The sequence below is a fragment of the Lithobates pipiens genome, unplaced genomic scaffold (genome assembly GCF_037356315.1).
Source record: "Lithobates pipiens isolate NorthernLeopardFrog02 unplaced genomic scaffold, aLitPip1_a1.2 Scaffold_16, whole genome shotgun sequence".
Classification (NCBI taxonomy): Eukaryota; Metazoa; Chordata; class Amphibia; order Anura; family Ranidae; genus Lithobates; species Lithobates pipiens.
Window position 1 is genome coordinate 411,242,262 of NW_027507748.1, and position 22,520 is coordinate 411,264,781.

The window sequence follows — 22,520 nt, forward strand, 5'->3', positions numbered from 1 at the left end:
GCACTGGTTACCCCCGTACTTAAAAAAACCCTCACAAGACCTCACTTGTTTGAATAACTTAAGACCCATCTCCCTGCTCTCATTTACCTCCAAGCTCATCGAATGCCTTGTCCATGACCGAATGAGTCGCTACCTCACGGACAACCTTCTCGACCCCCTACAGTCTGGCTTTCATCAACAACATTCCACTGAAACTGCCCTACTAAAACTCACCAATGACCCACTAACTGCTAAAACCAATGGCCATTACTCCATACTCCTAGCCCTTGTACACACGGTCGGAGAATCCGTCGGAAATGTGTCCTATCGGACCGTGTTGTCGGATAATCCGACTGTGTGTGGTATGCCTCGGACTGATTCCGTCGGAATATCCATCGGACCCAATTTTCCAACTTGTTGGAAATATTTCCCGTCCAACTGGGCCGATCGGACATACTCCGATCATGTGTAGAGAATTTTGATCGGACCAAGTGCCACGCATGCTCAGATAAAATTCCTACATCAAAGCTATTGGCTACTAGCCTGAATGTAGTCCCATCGTAACGAAATTACGTCATCACGCTCTGAAAGATCGGATTTTTCCGTGTGTAGGCAACAGTTTCGGACAAGATCCTAAAGACAAAATTCGACGGATTTGGTTGTCGAAATCGCCGACCGTGTGTACAGGGGCTTAGACCTCTCTGCTGCCTTCGACATAGTTGACCCCCTGCTCCTCCTCAGCAAACTACACTCCCTTTGCCTCTGATTCTGCTGTATCCTGGTTCTCCTCCTACCTATCTCAGCGCACTTTCAGTGTCACTCACAACTCTCATCTCCTCCGCTCCTTCCTCTTTGTTGGGGTACCCCAAGGATCCGTCCCTGGGCCCCTCCTGGGCCAGTTGATAACCTCCCATGGCTTCCAATACCACCTCTATGCCGATGATACCCAGATCTAGCTCTCCACTCACCCCCTTGATCTCTTCACGGATCTCAAACTTACTGAATGACATTTCGGTATGGATGTCACACCACTTTCCCAAACTCAATCTTTTTAAAACTGAGCTTGTTATATCTTGTTATATTTCCTCCTTCCTGGTTCCCCCCCCCCATGACTTTACCATTAAGATCAAACAGCAGAACCATTGGTCCCTCCACACATGCCAGGGTGCTGGGTGCAAGCCATCCTTGACTCTAACCTCTCCTTCAACCCCCACATCTAATCACTGGCTAAATCCTGCACACCTTAACCTCCGCAACAACTCCAGAATTCAACCCTTCCTGACTAATGACACCACAAAGCAACTTATTCACTCCTTGATTATTTACTGCCTTGACTACTGCAACTCTCTCCGTAATGGCCTACCCTTACGCAGGCTATGCCGCCCTTCAGTCTATTATGAATGCTGCTACTAGACCAATACACCTCACAAACCGATCCGTGACTGCTGCCCCTCTCTGCCAATCCCTTCACTGGTTTCCCTACCCCATCGTATAAAATTCAAAATGCTAACCACAACATACAAGGCCATCCACAACATCGCCCCCAGCTACATCACCAACCTCATCTGAAGATATTACCCTAATCGTCCTCTCCGCTCCTCCCAGGACCTCCTGCTCTCTAACTCCCTTGTTGCCTCCTCTCAAGCTCGCCTTAAGGACTTTTCCAGAGACTTCTCCCCAATTCTCTGGAACTCCCTGCCCCGATATATACGATAAGCCCCTAACCTGTCCACCTTCAGGAGATCCCTGAAAACTCATATTCAGGGAAGCCTATCCCACACCCACCAGACAACTGTGACCGAGCCACCCCCAACAAATCATTCACCATATTTATTACCTTTTGTACCACCACCCCCTCCCTTTAAAATGTAAGCTCTACGAGCAGGGCCCTCCTGTCCTTTCTGTATTGAACTGTACTGTAATTGTGCTGTCCCCCTCTGTACATTGAAAACTGTTGCCACTATATAGTGTATAATAATAATAAATCTTGCCCCTTTTTGTGGACGCTATAACTTTGCGCAAACCAACCAATATACACTGAGGCTGGATTCACACCTATGCAGTTTTAGTGCTTTTTGCATTTTGCAGATTTGCTCTACAGCCCATTGAACATGGTTTCCTATGCAACAAGTTCTGTAGAGCAAATCTGCAAAGTGCAAAAAGCACTAAAAAGGCATAGGTGTGAATCCAGCCTGTTTGGGACTTTTTTTTTACCAAAAATTAAGTAGTAATGAAGACATGCGATTTTTACATTATTATTTTTTGGATGTGTATTGTAGCAGAAAGTAAAAAAAAAAAAAAAAAAAAAAAAAAAAAAATTAAAAAATGGTCGTTCTATTCTTTGTTTATAGCTCAAAAAATAAAAACCGCAGAGGTTATAAAATACTACCAAAAGGCGGCTCTATTTGTGGGAAAATTTTTTTGGGTAAAACGTTGCATGCCCGCACAATTGTCAAATAGTCAAAAGTGATAAAGTGCCGTATCTCAAAAAATTGCCTGGTCAGTCAGGGGGTAAATCCTGCTGGGGATGAAAGGGTTAAGAGGCCCTGTTGTCAGAGCATTCATTAAATCAAGTTCCCATAAGATTTTGTGTGCATTTACCATTATTAACCACTTCAGCTCTGGAAGGTTTTACTCCCTTCATGACCAGGCTAATTTAAATGGCAATTGTGTGGTCATGCAATGCTATACGCAAATAAAATGTATATAATTTTTTCCCAAAAATAGAACTTTCTTTTGGTGGTATTTAATTACTGCTGTTTTTTTTAATTTCTTGCATTTTAAATGAAAAAAAGGGAATATATTTTAGAAAAAAAAATATATATATATATATATTTTTTACTTTGTTATAATACCTATTCAATAAAAAAACAAACATACATTTAGGCCAAAAATGTATTCTGCTACATGTGTACCGATTGGTTTGGGTGAAAGTTTTAGTGTCTACAAACTATGAGATATATACTGGTTTAACTCCTTCCCGCCGAGCATAAGCAGATGTGCGTACTTGGCTTTCGGGGGTTATACCAGGATGATGCCCGCAGCTGCAGGCATCATCCCGGTACTGTTTTTTAGAGCCGGCTTTCCAGCTATAACAACCGATGCGGCTAAAAGCCGCTCGGCTGTTATACTGGAGGAGCGGGAGGGGAAATCCCCCCTTCCGCTCCAGTTCCATCGGAAGCCCCGATCAACAAACCGCCACTTCTGGCGGCTAGGGACAGACTGGAAATTAAGCCTTAAGCGGCTTCATTCCAGCCTCCTAATTGTAAACGCGAAAGTGACATCATGACGTCACTTCCCATTTACTCGGCTGCCAATGGTGCCGGTTTAAAAAAAAAAAAGATACAGTATTCAGAATCGCCGAAAACGGTGATCTGAATACTTTGAAGCGCAAAAGGAGGGATTTGGGGTCTTTTAGACCCCCGATCCCTCCATAAAGATTACCTGTGACCACCCATTACTGCCACAAGGGATGTTTACATTCCTTGTGACAGCAAGAAAAGTGATCAAAACTATTTTTTTTAAAAACAATTTATGACTTTAAATAAAAAGTTCATATTTATTTTAAAAGCGCCCCTGACACCGCAAGCCCGCTCAGCAAACAAAACGCATATGGAAGTCGTGTACGCATATGTAAACGGTGTTTAAATCACACATGTGAGGTATGGCGCAATCGTCAGAGCGAGAGCAATAGTTCTAGCACTAGACTTCCTCTGTAACTGTAACCTGGTAACCGGATATTTTTTAAAGCGTCGCCTATAGAGATTTTTAGGTACTAGTAAATAGTTTTTCGTCATTCCACGACTGCGTGAAATTATAAAGTGTGACATGTTTGGTATCTATTTACTCGGCGTAACATCATCTTTCACATTATACAAAAAAATTGGGCAAACTTTACTGTTTCGTTTTTTTGTTTAATGAAAGTGTCCCTTTTCCCAAAAAGTTGCGTTTAAAACACTGCTGCAAATACCGTGTGACATAAAATATTGCAACAATCGCCATTTTAGTCTCTAGATTCTCTGCTAAAAAAAATTAAAAATGATATCTATATATATTGTTTGGGGGTTCTAAGTAATTTTCTAGCAAAAAATACGGATTTTAACTTGTAAACACCAAATGTCAAAAATAGGCTTAGTCATGAAAGGGTTATACTAGTAATGGCAGTAATCAGCGATCTACAGTGGGACAGCGAGCACTGACACTTTGTGGGAACTGGCCAACTGCCAATGACATCGCCAGTGACACCAACACAGTGATCACTGCCAGTAAAATACAGTGCCTTGTGAAAGTATTGGGCCCCCTTGAACTTTTCAACCTTTTGCCACATTTCAGGCTTCAAACATAAAGATATACAATTTTAATTTTTTGTGAAGAATCACCAACAAGTGGGACACAATTGTGAAGTGGAACGAAATCTATTGGATAATTTTAACTTTTTTAGCAAATAAAACACTGAAAAGTGGTGCGTGCAAAATTATTTGGCCCCTTTACTTTCAGTGAAGCAAACTCACTCCAGAAGTTCAGCGAGGATCTCTGAATGATCCAATGTTGTCCTAAATGACTGATGGTGATAAATAGAATCCACCTGTGTGTAATCAAGTCTCTGTATAAATGCACCTGCTCTATGATAGTCTCAGGGTTCTGTTGAAAGCGCAGAGAGCATCATGAAGACCAAGGAACACACCAGGCAGGTCCGTAATACTGTTGTGGAGAAGTTTAAAGCCGGATTTGGATACAAAAAGATTTCCCAAGCTTTAAACATCCCAAGGAGCACTGTGCAAGCGATCATTTTGAAATGGAAGGAGTATCAGACCACTGTAAATCTACCAAGACCTGGCCGTCCCTCTAAACTTTCAGCTCAGACAAGGAGAAGACTGATCAGAGATGCAGCCAAGAGGCCCATGATCACTCTGGATGAACTGCAGAGAACTACAGCTGAGGTGGGAGAGTCTGTCCATAGGACAACAATCAGTCGTACACTGCACAAATCTGGCCTTTATGGAAGAGTGGCAAGAAGAAAGCTATTTCTCAAAGATATCCATAAAAAGTCTTGTCTAAAGTTTGCCACAAGCCACCTGGGAGACACACCAAACATGTGGAAGAAGGTGCTCTGGTCAGATGAAACCAAAATCCAACTATTTTCCCACAATGCAAAACAATATGTTTGGTGTAAAAGCAACACAGCTCATCACCCTCAACACACCATCCCCACTGTCAAACATGGTGGTGGCAGCATCATGGTTTGGGCCTGCTTTTCTTCAGCAGGGACAGGGAAGATGGTTAAAATTGAGGGGAAGATGGATGCAGCCAAATACAGGACCATTCTAGATGAAAACCTGTTGGAGTCTGCAAAAGACCTGAAACTGGGACGGAGATTTATCTTCCAACAAGACAAGCAAAATCTACAAAGGAATGGTTCACAAATAAACGTATCCAGGTGTTAGAATGGCCAAGTCAAAGTCCAGACCTGAATCCAATCGAGAATCTGTGGAAAGAGCTGAAAACTGCTGTTCACAAACACTCTCCATCCAACCTCACTGAGCTCGAGCTGTTTTGCAAGGAAGAATGGGCAAGAATTTCAGTCTCTCGATGTGCAAAACTGATAGAGACATACCCCAAGCGGCTTGCAGCTGTAATCGCAGCAAAAGGTGGCTCTACAAAGTATTAACGCAAGGGGGCCGAATAATTTTGCACGTCCCACTTTTCATTTTTTTATTAGTTAAAAAAGTTTCAAAAATCCAATAGATTTCGTTCCACTTCACAATTGTGTCCCACTTGTTGGTGATTCTTCACAAAAAAATAAAAATTTTATATCTTCGTTTGAAGCCTGAAATGTGGCAAAAGGTTGAAAAGTTCAAGGGGGCGGAATACTTTCGCAAGGCACTGTACACTGTACTAATGACACTGTCTGGGAAGGGGTTAACATCTGGAGCTATCAAAGGGTTAAATGTGTACCTAACAATGTGGTGCTTTTAATAAGAAATATGCCAGTTTTTACTCCCTGCTTTGGTGCACGTTTTATTTAAGTGATACAAGGAATATAATTGAACAGTATGGGCAATCACACTTCTGTTTCTATGAGCCTTCCTCCAGTTTTTGTGTAGGATCTCAAGAAAAAAAAATACTGTCTTGTTTTAGGCTTCGTTCTCACGAGGTGGATGCGCTGCCTCGGAGTCCGCCAGCTCAGAAAGAGATCTCTCCTTTGATCTCCGCTGAGCCGGTGGATGACAGGTCCCCCCTCTGCTCACTGAGCGGAGAGTGGCTTGTCGAGTGCCGCTGGTTTATATGGAGAGATCGGATGAAAACGGAAGCATACCCGTTTTCATCAGATCTCACCGATAGCGATGGATCCGAACCTAGAGCCATCCGTCTGCTTTTGGTGGATCGGATCAGATGTCAGCGGACATGTCACCGCTGACATCCGTCGCTACATCGACATGGATCGCCCGTTCAGGTCCGCCGCCAAAACTGACAGGCGGACCTGAACAGTCTGACAGTGTGAAAGGGGCCTTATAGGTTGCTTACTAAGGCAAGAAGCAGAGATGAGTTGTAAAGTGCAGTAATTCACCAAGGGGAGCGAAGAAAACAGAATTCTAAGATTTGCCATATCCTTCCTGATCCGGACTCCAAAACTGCATTTGTTACTGGTTAGGAAAAAGCATCCATGATGGTTATTGTGATGTTTGAACTTTACTGAGAGAATACTGCAGATCAATGACCGATTAGGTGGCAAAGCCAGGGTTAGCATCTACTAATTTTTTATTTCTGTCCTGCAATTTACAACATCTCTCTCCACTTTGCCACTCTTGAATAAGCATAAAAGCAAGAAAATGCTTCTTCCTTGCAACACAAACAGTTTCCTTAAAGTGAAAAAATGCTACCTAGTAGAGTTTTATTCTACTCTGCCTGCTAGCAATTTTTCATCTTTGTGTACATTGCATGTGCATTGTAGAGTACACCTCCAGCATCTGTAAGGTGCAGAGAATGGAGATGGGTGCTCAACATGACCCATTGCTTACCTCTGTCAACATTGGCCCGTAATGTGGTCAGCATCCCCTCTGATACAAGTGTTTTGTAGAGAGCCCCTTTACAGGCCCTCTCAGACTTCCTTGACCCACAGGCTTCAGCTTTTTTGCTAATGTCACAGTCTTCAGTTTTGAGCATTTCTGGTATGCAAAACATAGGTATGTCCTCTGCAGGAGATAGTGGTTCTTCCTTTATCTCATCAGGTACTTCAATAGGTAATTCCATGGCAAGTATTGTATTTATGGGCTCTGGTTTTATCAAGTCTTTGGTAGTCTCTAAAGCTGTATCATTTATCTTCTCTTTTGATTTCATTTTTTTCTTAGTTTCAGATAAGTTATGTTTTGGACTAGCAGCTGAACATATTTTTTTGCACGGCGAAACTGAAGGTGTTTCAACACTCCAGTCTCCCTTTGCGACTGCCTCTATTGTGTACATGACACTTTCAATATCAGACTCCGAGGACTGCCTCCTTTTACAACTCTTCTTTGGAGACCCTTTCTCGATAGAATCATGGTCCGTTTTGCTTTTCTTCTTTTTCTTTTTAATTTTTTCCCGTTTTAAAAGTCCAAAATAATGCATATCCAAATGCTCTGGGGAAGGTGAGTCATGTTTGTTAATTTTAACATCGCTAAAACTTTCCTCTTGACACACATTACAGCATTCCTTCGGGGTGCTGCAAATCATGTCTTCATCTGTCACCACAGCTTTCAATTTCTCTGGAGTGATATTTCCTGAAATTTCCATTTTCACTGCTTCGGATGCCACACACATCTAAAAAATGATGGGCAATATTAGATGAAGAAGAAGAAAAATACAAGAAGCTAACACAAATATAATTGAATACGTACATTGCTCTTAATTTAAAGTATATTTTAAAAAAAGAAGTATTACAGAGATAACTATAAAACTATGTCACTGCTATTATCCCTTTAGAAGTCAGTTCCAGGTTTCTGAGATGCTCCTCAAACCCATTGTTTCTAGTGATGTATAACGCATTCAATTCTTGGCACATACTGGAACTAAGCTTGAATACAGTAAGGCAGGTTAAGGTGAGGTGGACTAGAAGAAACCAAAAACCCATCCGCTTAACCAGTGTGAAGCAGAGATGAGGCGTCTTAAACTGAAAACCTATTTCTGTACAATGCTTCACACTGTTTGAGAGAAGAACTTGTTGGTTCCTTTTATTCTACTTCAACATAACCTGTCTGGTCACACTAACACGTCGTTCCCCAAACCCTAACACATAGAAGCCACATTTTCCATACGCTGCCCTGAGGATGACCAACATGCTGAAAACTGTATGCAGATTAAATAAATGGCTCGATAATATTAGGCTGTATGTGTACCAGCGGTTCAGAATGTACAGTTGATTCAGTGGTAAAAAGTATTTGTATGGCTCCTTTCATTATCCTCAAGAATAAATCCTTTACTTGGATTTTTGTTGAAACATGCAAATACCTTCAGTTTCAAGAAAACTTGTCTGTCATTTCCTCTGGTAAACATGGCAAGATATAAAATGTATTGTTCGATGACTATGCTATTTTAATAGTAACCAGTACACTAGTTCAGTGTAATTGGAAATGTATTTCGAAAACAACTTTCTAAAGATATATAAAGTACACATGTGGGCATAAATACCTAATTAATGAAACATTTCGGTACTGTGCCTTTCACTTAAACCACTTCTGGAGCCTGCATTACCCATTTATTACCAGGCAATTTTTCCAGTTTTCAGTGCTGTGGCAGTTTGACTGACAATTACTCCATCATGCACACTGTACATTTTTAAGGTAGAACAGAGCTTTTTTTTTTTTGGTGGCGTTTACAAACTTTTTTTTTTTTTTTTTTTTTTAGTTCTGTTAAAGAAAAATGCCAGGATAGTACAACACCCCCAAAATGACCTCCTATAAGAAAGTAGATACCATAACCATTGTTTATGTCATACTTTTTTGGAAATGAACAAACATGCTAGCATTAGGCAGATAAAAACATGGGGCTTGGTAATGGTGCAAAAGATAGAGCACATCAGGCCATACACAAAGGGACTGGAAGGTGAAAGGGTTAATGTACAGGTGTTAGAAACGGTTAACCAAATGATCTTACTGTCAGTGAAAATGAATGAAGGAATTTATTTTTCATTCATTTGGTGCAGTGTCTGCAAACCGAGCCATCTAATGATGGCTTTGCTCACAGCCATTCATGGGTGTAGTGATTGGCCAAGGTTTGATTCTCCAGCAGCTTTTATAACAGTGGTGGGTAAATAACATCAACCAATCTGATGTTTATAAATGTGCCATGGTAGAAAAGTAGTTATGCCTTATTTTTAACCACTTGCCTTTCTGTCACAGTAGATTTACTGTGACTGACCGGCAGCTGCAGGCTCAGCAATGCAAATAAACGTTGCCGATTTGCATCCGGGTTCAGGACGCACGCGCATGCCCCCCCCCCCCCGAACTGTGCTGTGATTAGCTACAGCACAAGCTTGTCGGCAAGCCGTGTGCTTTGGTTACAAACATTGACACAGGACCTGTCTGGTTCTTCTTTCCTTGAGCCCTTTCGTGTCCATGAAAAGCAGAAAGACAGGTCTGTGTGAGTAGAAGCAGTACACTTGTATACACCTTTTTAGGCACATTTAACCCTTTGAAAGCCCTCGAGTTAACCCCTTGTTTGCCCTGTCACTAGTGTCATTACTACAGTGTACAGCATTTTTTACTGATCACTGTAAAAGTGTCACTAGCAACATCAGATAGCATCAGTCAGCTAGCACTGGTTAAATGTCTATACTATAAGAATCCTCAATTTACATCAATCGATGTGGATGAAGGAACCTCTGCCAGAAATAATGTATGATATACACAGAATAAGAACCTGCAGAGAGCAGTGGCACCCCGATAGCTAGATCGGATTATGGAGAGGAGGTCCCTGATAACATCCAACCCGAGCTTGCTGAAGTATTAGAAATGCATAATTCTGCTCATATGCAGCGGGGTGCAAGTACGAGCACTACAACTTTTTGGTGATCTAGCAAGCACCAGCGGGCTAATACTTCTTGGTCTGTTAAGACACCAGCACTGCAGTATCTCATGGTAAAGTGGCAAGCGCCAGAAGCGCAATACATGCTGGTGCGGTAGCTAGTACTAGTAGCGGAATGGAAACGCAGCCACTAAGCACAGTCCCGTAGTAATCTTTATGCTCAAGAATATATTGGCACCAACCCTAATACATAACTTGCTAGGCCACTCGAGCAGAAACCTATGACGGTTTCTGAATTTAAATTTTTTTTGGGCCTAACCCTTAACATGGACATTGCAAAAAAGAATGAATTGCGGTCATATTGGTCCACAGACCCGATTCATCATATGCCCGTGTTCTCTGCAGCTTTGGCCAGGAAACAATATGAGACAATAATGCATTTCAACAACTTTACCTTCTGCCGTCCTCAGGGTGACCACTATGCCACAAAAATCGGCCCCTCGTGAACTATCTTTTCCAAAAATCTGCAGATGTCTGTATGCTCCAACAAAACATCTGCGTAGATGAGTCCCTAGTACATTTTACTGGCAGGGTTCCAATTAAGCAATAGATCCAGAGCAAGTGTGTCAGACATGGTGTCAAACTATTTAAGCTCTGTATAAAGTATCGTTTTAGAATTTGCAAGGGAAAGGACATTGATGCCCAGACTACATGGGGAGCATTGGCAAGATAGTATGGGACTAGGTGCCACATTTGTTCTTAATGGGGTACCATCTGTACGTGGACAACTGTTTTAACTGCCTTCAACTTTATAGACATTTGTTCATTAAAGAAATGTAATGCTGTGGCACTATGCAATCTAGTCGCCAAGGCTTCCCCCAGTGGCAAGCCACTTAGAACGGGGAAGAAAACTGCTTGCAGAATAAAGAACTAGCAGTGAAATGGAAGGACAAATGGGATGTTTTCAATGGTCTTCTGTTCAACCAGGCACGGTGGTCTAAATTAACATGGAATCTGGTGTCATTGAAAAGCCTCTCTGTGACCACAATTATAATCTTTATATGGAAAGCTTAGGCTTAAACAACCAAATCATGATGCCATATCTAGCATCTTGAAGAAATTTCAGACAAAAGCCAAAATCCAGATGCAGTTAGCCGGCTGCTTGAGACACATTTTCCAGGTGTCCTGCCAGGTACCCCAAAAGAAAAGTCACCCCAAAAAAGTTGTATTTTTTATTTTTTATTGAGTTAAAGAGGAAGTAAACCCTGATGGGTTTACTTCCTCTTTTTTTCCCTGCAAAGGTAAAGCATAATGGACTACTATGCATCGCATAGTAGCTCATTATGTGTCACTTACCTGACACAGGAGCCAGCGAAGTCGCCGCTGATCCCTGTAGTCCGCCGCATCCATGTTGCTGGTGGCGTCTCGCAGCTCCGACGAATCACAGCGGCGAAGCCGCGATGACGTCACTCCCGCGCATGCGCACGGGAGTCGCGTCTCGCAGCTCCGCCGCTGCCACTCGGCGAAGCCGCGATGACGTCACTCCCGCGCATGCGCACGGGAGTCGACAAATTTGGCAAATCCATTCATGGATTTGCCGCATTTAGTGCGCCTGCGCGCCGCTGTCTACGGCGCATGCGCCGTAGACAGCGGTGCCCATTTTCGGGCAAATATCTCCTAAACCATATAGGTTTAGGAGATATTGCTTGGACCTACAGGTAAGCCTTAATCTAGGCTTACCTGTAGGTCCAAGTTGTTTGGAAGGGTTTACTTCCTCTTTAATGTTATATGATCACTGTGCATTATTGTTAACCACAGTTTTCAGGATTGCCAATTCACTGCAGCAGAGTGTTGGTCTCAGAATACATATGTTGGAGCCTGCAGCACCATAATGTGTATGCCCAAGCATTAGGAGCATGGGGTAGTCAGTGAGTGGTAGTTGCTATGCTTTGGCGTATACTTTTTTTCTGGCAGAGATTTTTTCATCCACATTGATCAATGTAAATGAAGGAGGCTATTACACGTATGCTCAGCAAGATATTTGATAAGAGGCATGGTGGGTATATTGCAGCTCATTTGTTGCCACAACGTTTTGGAAAATGAAGAAGGAAAACAAATTTATTTTTATTTTATTTTTACATTTTTCAAAACCCTGCAACAAAAAATGAGATCTGTAAAAGACTCATTATGCATCTTATCAAATACAGAGTGTCTACTTTCCAAAAAAAGAGAAAGGCATTTGTACTATCCTGGTATTTAGGGGCCTCCGAAAGTGTGATACTGTAGGTAGTCAGAAGTGTAATGAGGATATTACGCCCTTTGAAATCCTAAAGGTGGTCATTGGTTTTGGGCCTCCGTATGAGGGTGAAAATCTCACACATGTGGTATCCCCATACTTGGGAGAAGTAGCATAAAATGTTTTGAGGTGTAATTCCACATATACCCACGGCATGTGTGAGAAATCTCTCATTTAAATTACAACTTTATGTAAAAAAACAAAAACAAAAAAAAAACAAACACTCTTTACAATTATTTTGGTATTTTTCATTCATGTTGCAAAAAAACAAAAACAAAAAACCCAATGGTGCTCAACTAAAGAAAGCTATATTTGTCTGAAAATAAAATTGAATAAAATTCCATTTGCGCAGGGTTGCATGACCGAGAAATTGGCAGTTAAAATAGTCAAAAATGCATGGTCAAACATTAAGTTGGTCAAGTGGTTAACAGACAAATGTGTCAAAAACAACCAATTAAATTTGATTCTGTGCATTTACAGCTTGAATCATTATATTTGAATATGGTGGTTTTGTATGGTTTTTATTTCAGACTCCGTGTTCTTTCCCTTATTAAATAAGACCAAAGCAATAGACTACTGCTGCACATTTTCTAAAGAAGTGTACAAAAAACAAAAATAAAATGTACGATAATACTACTATTGTCCATTTATCCAAAATAATTAATAAGCTTCCCAGAAAGGTTGAATCAGAGTATTCTCATCTTATTCCCCAAGTATTAAAGAGGTGCTGATAAGTGTTACAGTTGTTACCTCGGCAAGCTGAAACAATGCTGATGTCCCACACTGCTTTGCTGATGCAGATGAATCGGAATGTGATGCGCTTGAGGAAATCTACACTCAAAACCAACAGACCCATCAGTCATACAATGAAGAAAAAAAAAAAAAAAGTACTGATATACTGTTAATATATGGGTAACACAATATGCAATGATGATATGGAATAGAAACTTTACAGTTTTTGAGAATGGCTTAACAGTAACAAAATAAGAAGAGTAACAGATGGTATCTGATAATGGTAATTGAAATACAGTTTGACGGGTAAAAAAAAAATAAGTGCATGCGGTAAAGGTAAAGTTGGTAAACCCAAGGAACACTAAAAATACATTTATTAACTAAGTGTATTAAATCAGACCAACGATCAATACTAAAAAGCCCTTGTTAGGTTGTCTCCTCTGAAGGAAAACTCAATATGAAGATCATTTGATAAGTAGTGCTTAAAGGAGAACAGCCAAAGCTTGTCTGGCTGTACTTCTCCTATGGATCACAGGAGAGCAGTTCGTTTTGCACTCCTGTGACCCGTGTTCAGTATAGAGCGGGCTGAATGAAGTCTGCTCTCTGCTGACGTCACAGAAGTCGGTCCAGGCATTGCGTCATTATGACCACGGAGTCGGGATACACCAGATCCCTGGACCGACACCCAGCTCAGCCTCTCATTGAGCTACTGAGCCCCCACCTCAGCTCAGCACTCCAGTGATCATGGAGGGAGCAGAGAGCTGTGACTGAGTCTGCAGCTCTCTGCTCACATAGCCCTCAGAACCGAGCGATCGGCGATGTTCTACCACAATAATACTATATATATATATATATATATATATATATATATATATATATATATACACACACACACACACACACACACACACATACATATATACACAAACCCGTATTTCTCTTTTAATGTTTTAAAAACCAAGTATTATTGTGGTAGATTTTATTCAAATATCATTACTGTTAATATACTTTATATTTAAATAACAAATACTGGGAATAATATGGATATTTAAAAATAATTTTCTTTGTCTAGTTGTGGGTCTGGTAGTGGACCACAGTATAGTAGGTGATTACAAAATGAAGAATATCAATATTAAAAAAAATGTTTTCTAATACAAATAAATAATTATAATACTGGTGGAATCATTTTCTTGTGTGAAGCAGGTACTGAGTAGCTTAAATTCCATACCTGAAAGTACAAGTCCAGCTAAAACATTTTTTTTCTGAGGGAAATGATAGGGAATGGAATTTCAACAGGGACACAGATACCAATAAAAACCTCACAGAGCTTCTACTCATTCCCCATTTCATTCAAAAAGGACTAGAGCAATACTTTTTTTCCTTTCTCTTTTACACTCTCAGTATTATGTTACCTCTGCTAAATGGGAGAGGGATGGTTTTTCACAACATTTCGGAGGGTCTGGGTTCTTAACTTGCAGAGTATTTGATGATATCTATAGCAAAAAAAAAAAAAAAAAAATGTTAGTTTTTTTTTTTTCTTACAAACTCATGCACAAACAAAATATATAAAAAAAAGTTGTTTTTTTTATAACATTCTCGATCTCATCTTGACTACATTTCTCAATTTACAGAAAAACTGTTAAATAGAAAGCCAAATTACACACGTAGAATATTACACCAGGCAAATGATTTGTTATTCTGTTCAGACCTTGATTAAAATTGGACAGGGAAGGAGTAGCAGCACTTTGAAGAGATCATCCCTTTGCTCTCCCTACTGCAAGCATGACTTACAGCAGGGGTCTCAAACTGGCGGCCCTCCAGCTGTTGCGGAACTACAAGTCCCATGATGCATTGGAGGGCTGACATTTCCAAATATGACACCCCAAAAGCAGAGGCATGATGGGATTTGTAGTTTCACAACAGCTGGAGGGCCACCAGTTTGAGACCCCTGACTTACAGCATGTGTAAAGAGGTAGAGTTCTTCAGCTGCCCATTACTCTAAATGCACTGATTGTTTGGCCCATTTTCCTTAATTTAACTTACCTCTGTTTATTCATTTTATTGTAATGCAACAAGTGGAAAGACTCAGTTAGACTTACCGGTGACGGTATTTCTAAGAGCCTTTCAGGACAACCCCGGAGAGAGTGTAGCTCCACCTTGCAATCAGGAAACACATGCCCACTTTAAAAACACCTCCTCCTCCTCCATGGCTTCAGTTATTGTGGCCTTCCGACGCTGGAAAACAAAGCACAGAAAGCACAACACCATGGTAGAACTTAATACATTTACTAAGCATAACCTAGGGAGGGAAGTAACGGTTGTCCTGAAAGGCTCTTAGAAATACCGTCACCGGTAAGTCTAACTGAGTCTTTCTCAAATCGCCTTTCAGGACAACCCCGGAGAGGATAACCGAGAAACTTACCCTAGGGCGGGACTACTGCCTGCAGTACCTTCCTGCCGAAGGCCTGATCTGCTGCAGACAGTAGATCTAACCGGTAATGCCGGAGAAATGTCGAATAACTGGACCAAGTGGCAGCCTTGCAGATTTGTTCAGGCGTGGCACCGGCCCTTTCAGCCCAGGAAACTGCCGTGGATCTAGTAGAGTGGGCAGCAATACCTGAGGGAGGTATTTCTCCTTTTGCTTTATAGGCTTCTGTTATAGCCAACTTAAGCCACCTACCCAGCGTACTTTTAGAAGCTTTCTCCCCCTTGCGTGATCCAGAAAATATCACAAAGAGGGCGTTTGATTTTCTAAATTCTTTAGTAACTTTCAGAAACTGTAAAAGACATCTTCTCACATCCAATGTGTGAAAAACTTCCTCTCCTGCATTTGCTGGGCTTGCAGAGAATGTAGGTAACACTATTTCCTGTGATCGATGGAAAGTTGAGGATACTTTCGGTAGGAATGCTGGATCCGTCCTCAGTACCACCCTGTCCTGATAAATTCTAAGGAAGGGTTCTGTAATAGCTAGAGCTTGGAGCTCGCTGACTCTCCTGGCCGAGGTGATGGCCACCTAAAAGATTGTTTTTAAAACCACCTTCTGCAAAGAAGCTTCCTGTAAGGGTTCAAACGGTGCTCCCGAGAGACCCTGTAAAACTGTAGACAAATCCCAACTGGGAAAGTCTTTAAGGGCTACTGGTCTATTTCGAGCAAGAGCCCTAAAAAATCTAGAAATTAAAGTTTCTTTAGATAAAGTCTTTTCAAAGAAAACTGATAAGGCAGCCACCTGAGTCTTCAGGGTACTGGCTGCGAGACCCTTCTCCATTCCTTCATGGAGAAACTCCAAGACTGACACCGTGCTCTTGACCTTGAGTTCTCTAGAACTGCACCAGGAGTTGAACTTTTTCCAGACCTTCATGTAAATTGCCTGTGTAACTGCCTTCCTACTGGACAGCAGGGTCTTTACTACTTTATCTGAGAGACCTTTAGCCTTTAACAGGTCCTCCTCAGAAACCAAGCGGTTAGCTGCAGGAGTTCCACTTCTGGATGACTTACTGTCCCCTGGGATAACAGATCTTTTCTGAGTGGTAACCTCCATGGGGGCTTCGAGGCTAGGTTTCGAAGACCCGCGAACCAGGGTCTTTTTGGCCAAAAAGGAGTGACTAGTATTAAGTCTGTCCTTTCTTCCCTGAATTTCCTCAGTACTAGTGGAATTAGAGGAAAGGGGGGAAAGGCATAGCACAGCTGGTAATGCCAGGGGTGAGCGAATGCATCCAACCCTATTGCTGCATCTCCTCGGTGAAGAGAAAAGAATCTGTCCACCTTTGAGTTCTGCTGGCTGGCAAAAAGGTCTACCTGAGGAACCCCCCAGGCCTCGGAGATCATCAGGAACACTTCCTGATTCAGACTCCATTCTGCCTCTAGCAATTTGCGCCTGCTTAGGAGGTCCGCAAACAAATTCTGAGAGCCCTTCAGATGCACTGCCGATAGTGAGGCTGTGTTCTGTTCTGCCCAGGCTAACAACAGATTGGCCAGCTCCATCAAGCTCCTGCTTCTGGTTCCCCCTTGCTTCATAATGTAGGTAACCGCTGTTGTGTTGTCTGACAACACCTGAACATGGTGGCCTCTCAAACTCTGCTGAAATGCCACTAAACCCAGAAAGATCGCCTTCAACTCCCTCCAGTTGGATGATCTTTGAGCTTCCTGTTTGGACCAGACCCCCTGAGATGTCTGACCATCCAGATGGGCTCCCCAGCCCCAGGCACTTGCGTCTGTAGTAAGGCGCTTGTCCACAGGAAAGGTCCACACCAGGCCCCTTGAGAGGTTTGCCTGGTCTCTCCACCACCAAAGAGCCCTTTTCGTCTTTGACGAAATTTTTAGCTGTTTTTCCAAAGGATCCTGATGGGACCAGCTTGACAGAACCTCCCTCTGAAGGGGTCTGGAATGGAACCTGGCCCACTGAACAGCCGGGATTGCTGCCGTAAGCAGGCCCAGAACTGCCATAGCCATCCTGACTGAGACTGTCTGGTTGCTCTGTATCCGCTGTACAGCTAGCTGTAACTTTTCCTGTTTTTCCAACGGCAGGAAAACTTTCTGGAGAATCGAATTTAATGTATACCCCAGAAATTTCATTTCCTGTGAGGGGGTCAGGATTGACTTCTCTAGGTTTAGAAGCCATCCCAGGCCCTCGAGGTGAGACTGGGCCCTCTGGAGATTGACTAGGACCTGCTCCCTGGAGTCTGCAAAAAACAAAAGGTCGTCCAGATAAGGAACGACTGGAATCCCCTTCAATTTCAGGGGTTCCAAAGCCTCTGCCATAATCTTCGTAAAGACCCTGGGAGAGGACGAGAGTCCGAACGGCAGAGCCCTGAATTGGAGGTGCCATACCGAACTCCCTACCTTCAATGCCAGGCGCAGGAACTGCTGCGATGCCTGATGAATTGGTATATGAAGGTAGGCATCCCTTAGGTCCAGGGATGCCATGAAGCATTCTGGGGTCAACAGCTTTGTGATGGAGAAAATTGTATCCATCCTGAAATGTTTGTACCGAATGAACCTGTTCAGGAATTTCAGATTCAGGATTAGACGGTACTTCCCTGAGGGTTTTTTCACCAGAAAAATATGTGAATAAAAACCCCCGCCCTGCTGGCTTACTGGGACTTGAATCAGAACCTCTTGCTGTATCAGCTCCTGTAACAACAGCTTCATTGCAGAGGCCTTCTCCTGATCCCTTGGCAATGTTGTCACATAAAACCTGCTCGGGGGTAGTTCTGAAAACTCCAACCTGTACCCCTGATCGACAACGCTCTTCACGAACAGATTTGGAGACAGCCTGTCCCATTGTTCGCGAAAAGCTGACAGTCTCCCCCCCACTGGGGAGATATTGTCACTTGTTCTTAGGGGACTGCTCTGGGGGAGATCTAAAGAGGACTCCACCCCTGCCTTTGCCCTTCTGTGAACCCCATCTGCTCTTGTGCTCCTGGTCTTTTTTATGGGACTGCTGAAAAGCACGAAAATTCTTTTTAGCCATCTGCTTTTTCTTAACTGGAAAAGCCTTCTTTTTATCGGCTGTTCTATCCAGCACAGACTCTAAATCAGGACCAAAGAGCAAGTCACCCGAGAAGGGAAGACCACACAGCTTGACCTTAGAGGCAGTGTCCCCAGACCATGTTTTCAGCCAAACTGCTCTCCTGGCTGAATTTACAAGAGCCGAAGACCTAGCGGCCAGTTTAACTGATTCTGCTGATGCATCCGCCATGTATTTGACTGCATTCAGGATCAGTGGAAAGGACTCTAAGAGATCCTTGCGGGGTGTCCCCGCCTCAATATGGCTCTTCAGCTTCTCTACCCAACATTCCAGATTCCTGGCCACCACCGTAGCTGCCATTGCTGGTTTTAGACTGACTGACGCAGCATCCCAAGCTTTTTTAAGGATGGAGTCAGCTTTTTTGTCCATTGGGTCTTTAAGGATCCCCATATCTTCAAAGGCTAGATCCATTCGTCTGGATACCTGCGAGAAAGCTGCATCGACTCTGGGTTTCTTGTTCCAAACCTCTGAGTCCTTATCTTCGAAGGGAAACCTTCTTTTGAGAGCTTTAGAGAAGAAAGGGGCTTTTTCTGGGTCCTTCCACTCCTTTCTCACTGAGTCTGAGAGGACCCTGTGGACAGGAAAAACTCGCCGTTTTGTTTCGTCCAACCCCTGGTACATTTTGTCATGAACTGACAGTTGTACTCTTTCTTCCTGAATTTCTAGAGTAGTGTAGATTGCTTTTAAAATATCTACTTCCTCTAGTGATAGCTTGAATTTGGAGCCCCTGCTATCTTCTTCCTCTTCCTCCTCCTCCTCAGAATCCCTGAAGGAGATGAGAGTACTACCCCCTTCGTCTCCAGACTCTTCAGTTTCCACCTGTCTGGATGACGACGCCCTGGGGCTGGGCGGTAAGTTCTGAGGCTCGGTCTGTGCGGGAGGGTTTTGTATCAGGATGGACTTGACTGAACTCAAAGAGTTTGTCAGCTCTTTAACCGAAGAAAACAAATCCTTATATTGTTGAGATGTTTCCTCTTCCACCAATTCTCTGATACAATTTCTGCACATTGCCTTCTGCCATGAATCTCTGAGGGGGGTTTTGCAGGAAGGACATTTTCTCTGACCTGGTCTAGCTTTTCCTAGTGATTTTTCCTGAAACGACATACAGGTTTAATTCACTAAAAGCTCTCAACAACCAGTTGCTTAACACCAAGCCAGTGCAGAGACCCACCACCAAACAGACCTACTAGTGAGACCCCAGAACTAGGCTGCAAAAGGTCAGAGCGAAGTCCACCTCTGACCTGCAGCGACAGGCCCCCAAGAGGGGGGAACAAACAAAGACATACCCACAGTAAAGCAGAGGGTGCCAGTGCACCTTACGTACCTGGGCTGGACCGGTGCTGGGGGCGCCTGTCTCCGCCATAGCTGGCTTGCACTCTTCCATCGTTTGAGTGAGGCAGCTATTTTACAAACAGCTCTCATTTTAAATTTTCCCGGCCGCCGCGTCATCAAGGCCGGCCGGAAGCGGAAGCACACGGTCACCTGACCCGCCCCATGACCCCTGCGTTCCAGGCGCTGAACCACGGCGCCACGCCCCCTCAGAGCGCCCGCGCGTCACCGTGAACGACGCCGTCGCCGCCCGGGACCCGGCGCCGAAAACGGAGCCATGCCGCTGACCTGCAGCGGCCTCCGCCAGCAACAGAGCCCTCCCTGCGCTAACAAGCGGACACCGGGCACCCGACGCCGGCACTCCGAGGGTCCTTACTCCCGTGAGATGGCGGGACCAGGAGCTCCAGGAGTCCTCTCCCCGTGGAGATGCTGCTGGGGGTCAAAGAGAAACAACCTGCAACAAAAGGTAAGCCTTACTCCCCTGCAGAGAGTGTAGCTCTCCCTGGTTCAGGCACATGCTTCCTCCAAGGAGGAAACACAATAACTGAAGCCATGGAGGAGGAGGAGGTGTTTTTAAAGTGGGCATGTGTTTCCTGATTGCAAGGTGGAGCTACACTCTCTCCGGGGTTGTCCTGAAAGGCGATTTGAGAAAATGCAACAAGTGGACCGGTAAGGGCAACTATTGCAAACAATACATATATTATTAATAACGTTACCGACAGAATTCTTAAGGGCTAACTACACCCCAGTTTAGTTTTAGGTAGAGCTGAAAAGTTAAGCCACCTGGCAATTTCTAATATCACTGCAGCACTGTACTGGTGAAATGTCGGCACTTGAGTTCCTGAGTCAATCCTTGGCCATGATTAAGGGTTGCCACTTTCTGGGGGTCCCTTTGTTAAAGGGAGATAACAGATTCTGATAAGCCCCCATGCCCGCATACCACCACAACCACAGGGCAAGGGTTGAGGGGATGAAGCCCTTGTCCCCATAAACATGGGGACAAGGTGCTTTGGGGGCTACCCCAAAGCACCCTTCCCATGTTGAAGGCATGTGGCCTGGTAGAGGCTCCCCCTAGTTTCCTGCGGCCTGCCAGGTTGCGTGCTTGGATAAGCATCTGGTATTGATTTTGGGGGGGGGGGCCACTAAGCCTTTTTTTTTAATTTGACACAGGGTTCACCTTAATTTTCATATCAGATCCGAAGGGCCTGGTATGAATTTTAACATGCATGGGGGTCCCCCTTAATACTCATACCAGACCCAAAGTGCCTGGTAATGGACTTGGGGGGGATCCCATGCCATTTTTTAAATGAGTTTTATCTATATTGCCGAAACCCAACAATTCATTACAGCCGCGATCAGTTTTAAATTACAATTTTTCCTTTAGAAATGTCATTTTGATGTGGTACTGTTCTAAACATGGGAAAAATGTGCCACTTTAAAGGCATACTATAGACACCCCCCAGGCACAATATTTAAAGGAATATTTAATTTGTATTGTTATTTATTGATTTTCATATTAATGAAAATGCAGCTGAAGATGCTGGAACACCTAACTCTCACAGGTGAACAGGAACAGAGTTTAGAATTAGAACAGGGACTGCTGCAGTGTTCAAACCATAATAAAAGCCTGACACTGCCTCTACTGGACAAAACTGTAATTGAAACTACACGGTCAAAAAAATAAATAGTTTAACAATTAAAAACCTTATCATATTTAGCTTAAAGCAGAGTTCCAGGCAAAAATTGAAAGCCGTTTTAAACAAAAGCACACCCCATCCCACCTAGTTTTTGGATATTTATTTTTCATACCTTTTTTTTTTTCTTCGGGACTTCCCTCCAACAGCAAGGTACATCACTGCTTTGGTGTTTTTTGTGCCCTCCTCCTTCCTCTACCACCTTCTGGAGACCTGTGTGTGCCCCAGAAGATGACAGGACCATTTAGGAAAGTGCAGTGTGACTCGTGCATGCGCAGTAGGAAACAGGCTGTGAAGCAGCAAGTCTTTACTTCCTGTTTCTCCTAGTAAGGATGCCAATGCCTGCACTTGGATCTGATTGACAGATCAGCTTTGGGTGCCAACATCGTGGGCTCCTTAGACAGGCAAGTGTCCTTATATTAAACTGACTTAATTTTTTATTTTTTTTTCACCCAGGCTGGAACACCGCTTTAAGTTTAGTCAGGTGTTTAAAACCAATAATGACTTATCTTTTAAATAAGTGGACAAAACTTTTTCAGCTTCACATGCTACTTTCATAATCCTACCAGAAAGCCATCCGCTGTGCATTTTTATTTTTGTTACCAGAATGCAATATTATTTTCCTCAATAATTTGCATATTATATGCAAACATAATCTGGTAGGGATATCCTATGTTCTACTGATGAGTGTTTATGGCACGCAACATATTTGATACTGTACCCATAATATAGTTGCCAACTCCATACCTCAGCAAACTGGAACAGTGCAGACTCCTCACATCGCTTAGGGGATGAGACCTCCAAATTTGGTGTGCTAGAGGAAATCTGAATACAATATAAAATTATCATTAAAACTGAGCCTGAATACACTGACTTCAAATAATATTAAAAAATAAATATTTCTGTCATCGTTATACAGGCAAATAGTAACAAGAAGTGATGGGAAATCTCTCCAATGCAGAC

General features: G+C 43.1%; 1 protein-coding gene across 1 annotated transcript in view; it reads right to left on the reverse strand.

Annotated features, from left to right (window-relative positions):
* The window catches only part of BBX (BBX high mobility group box domain containing), a 117,068-nt gene that overhangs the window by 23,723 nt on the left and 70,825 nt on the right, over window positions 1–22,520 (reverse strand). Inside the window, 4 exon segments of the mRNA XM_077482456.1 lie at window positions 6,999–7,776; window positions 13,025–13,105; window positions 14,419–14,499; window positions 22,305–22,382. Of these exon segments, the coding sequence (XP_077338582.1) occupies window positions 6,999–7,776; window positions 13,025–13,105; window positions 14,419–14,499; window positions 22,305–22,382 (1,018 nt within the window).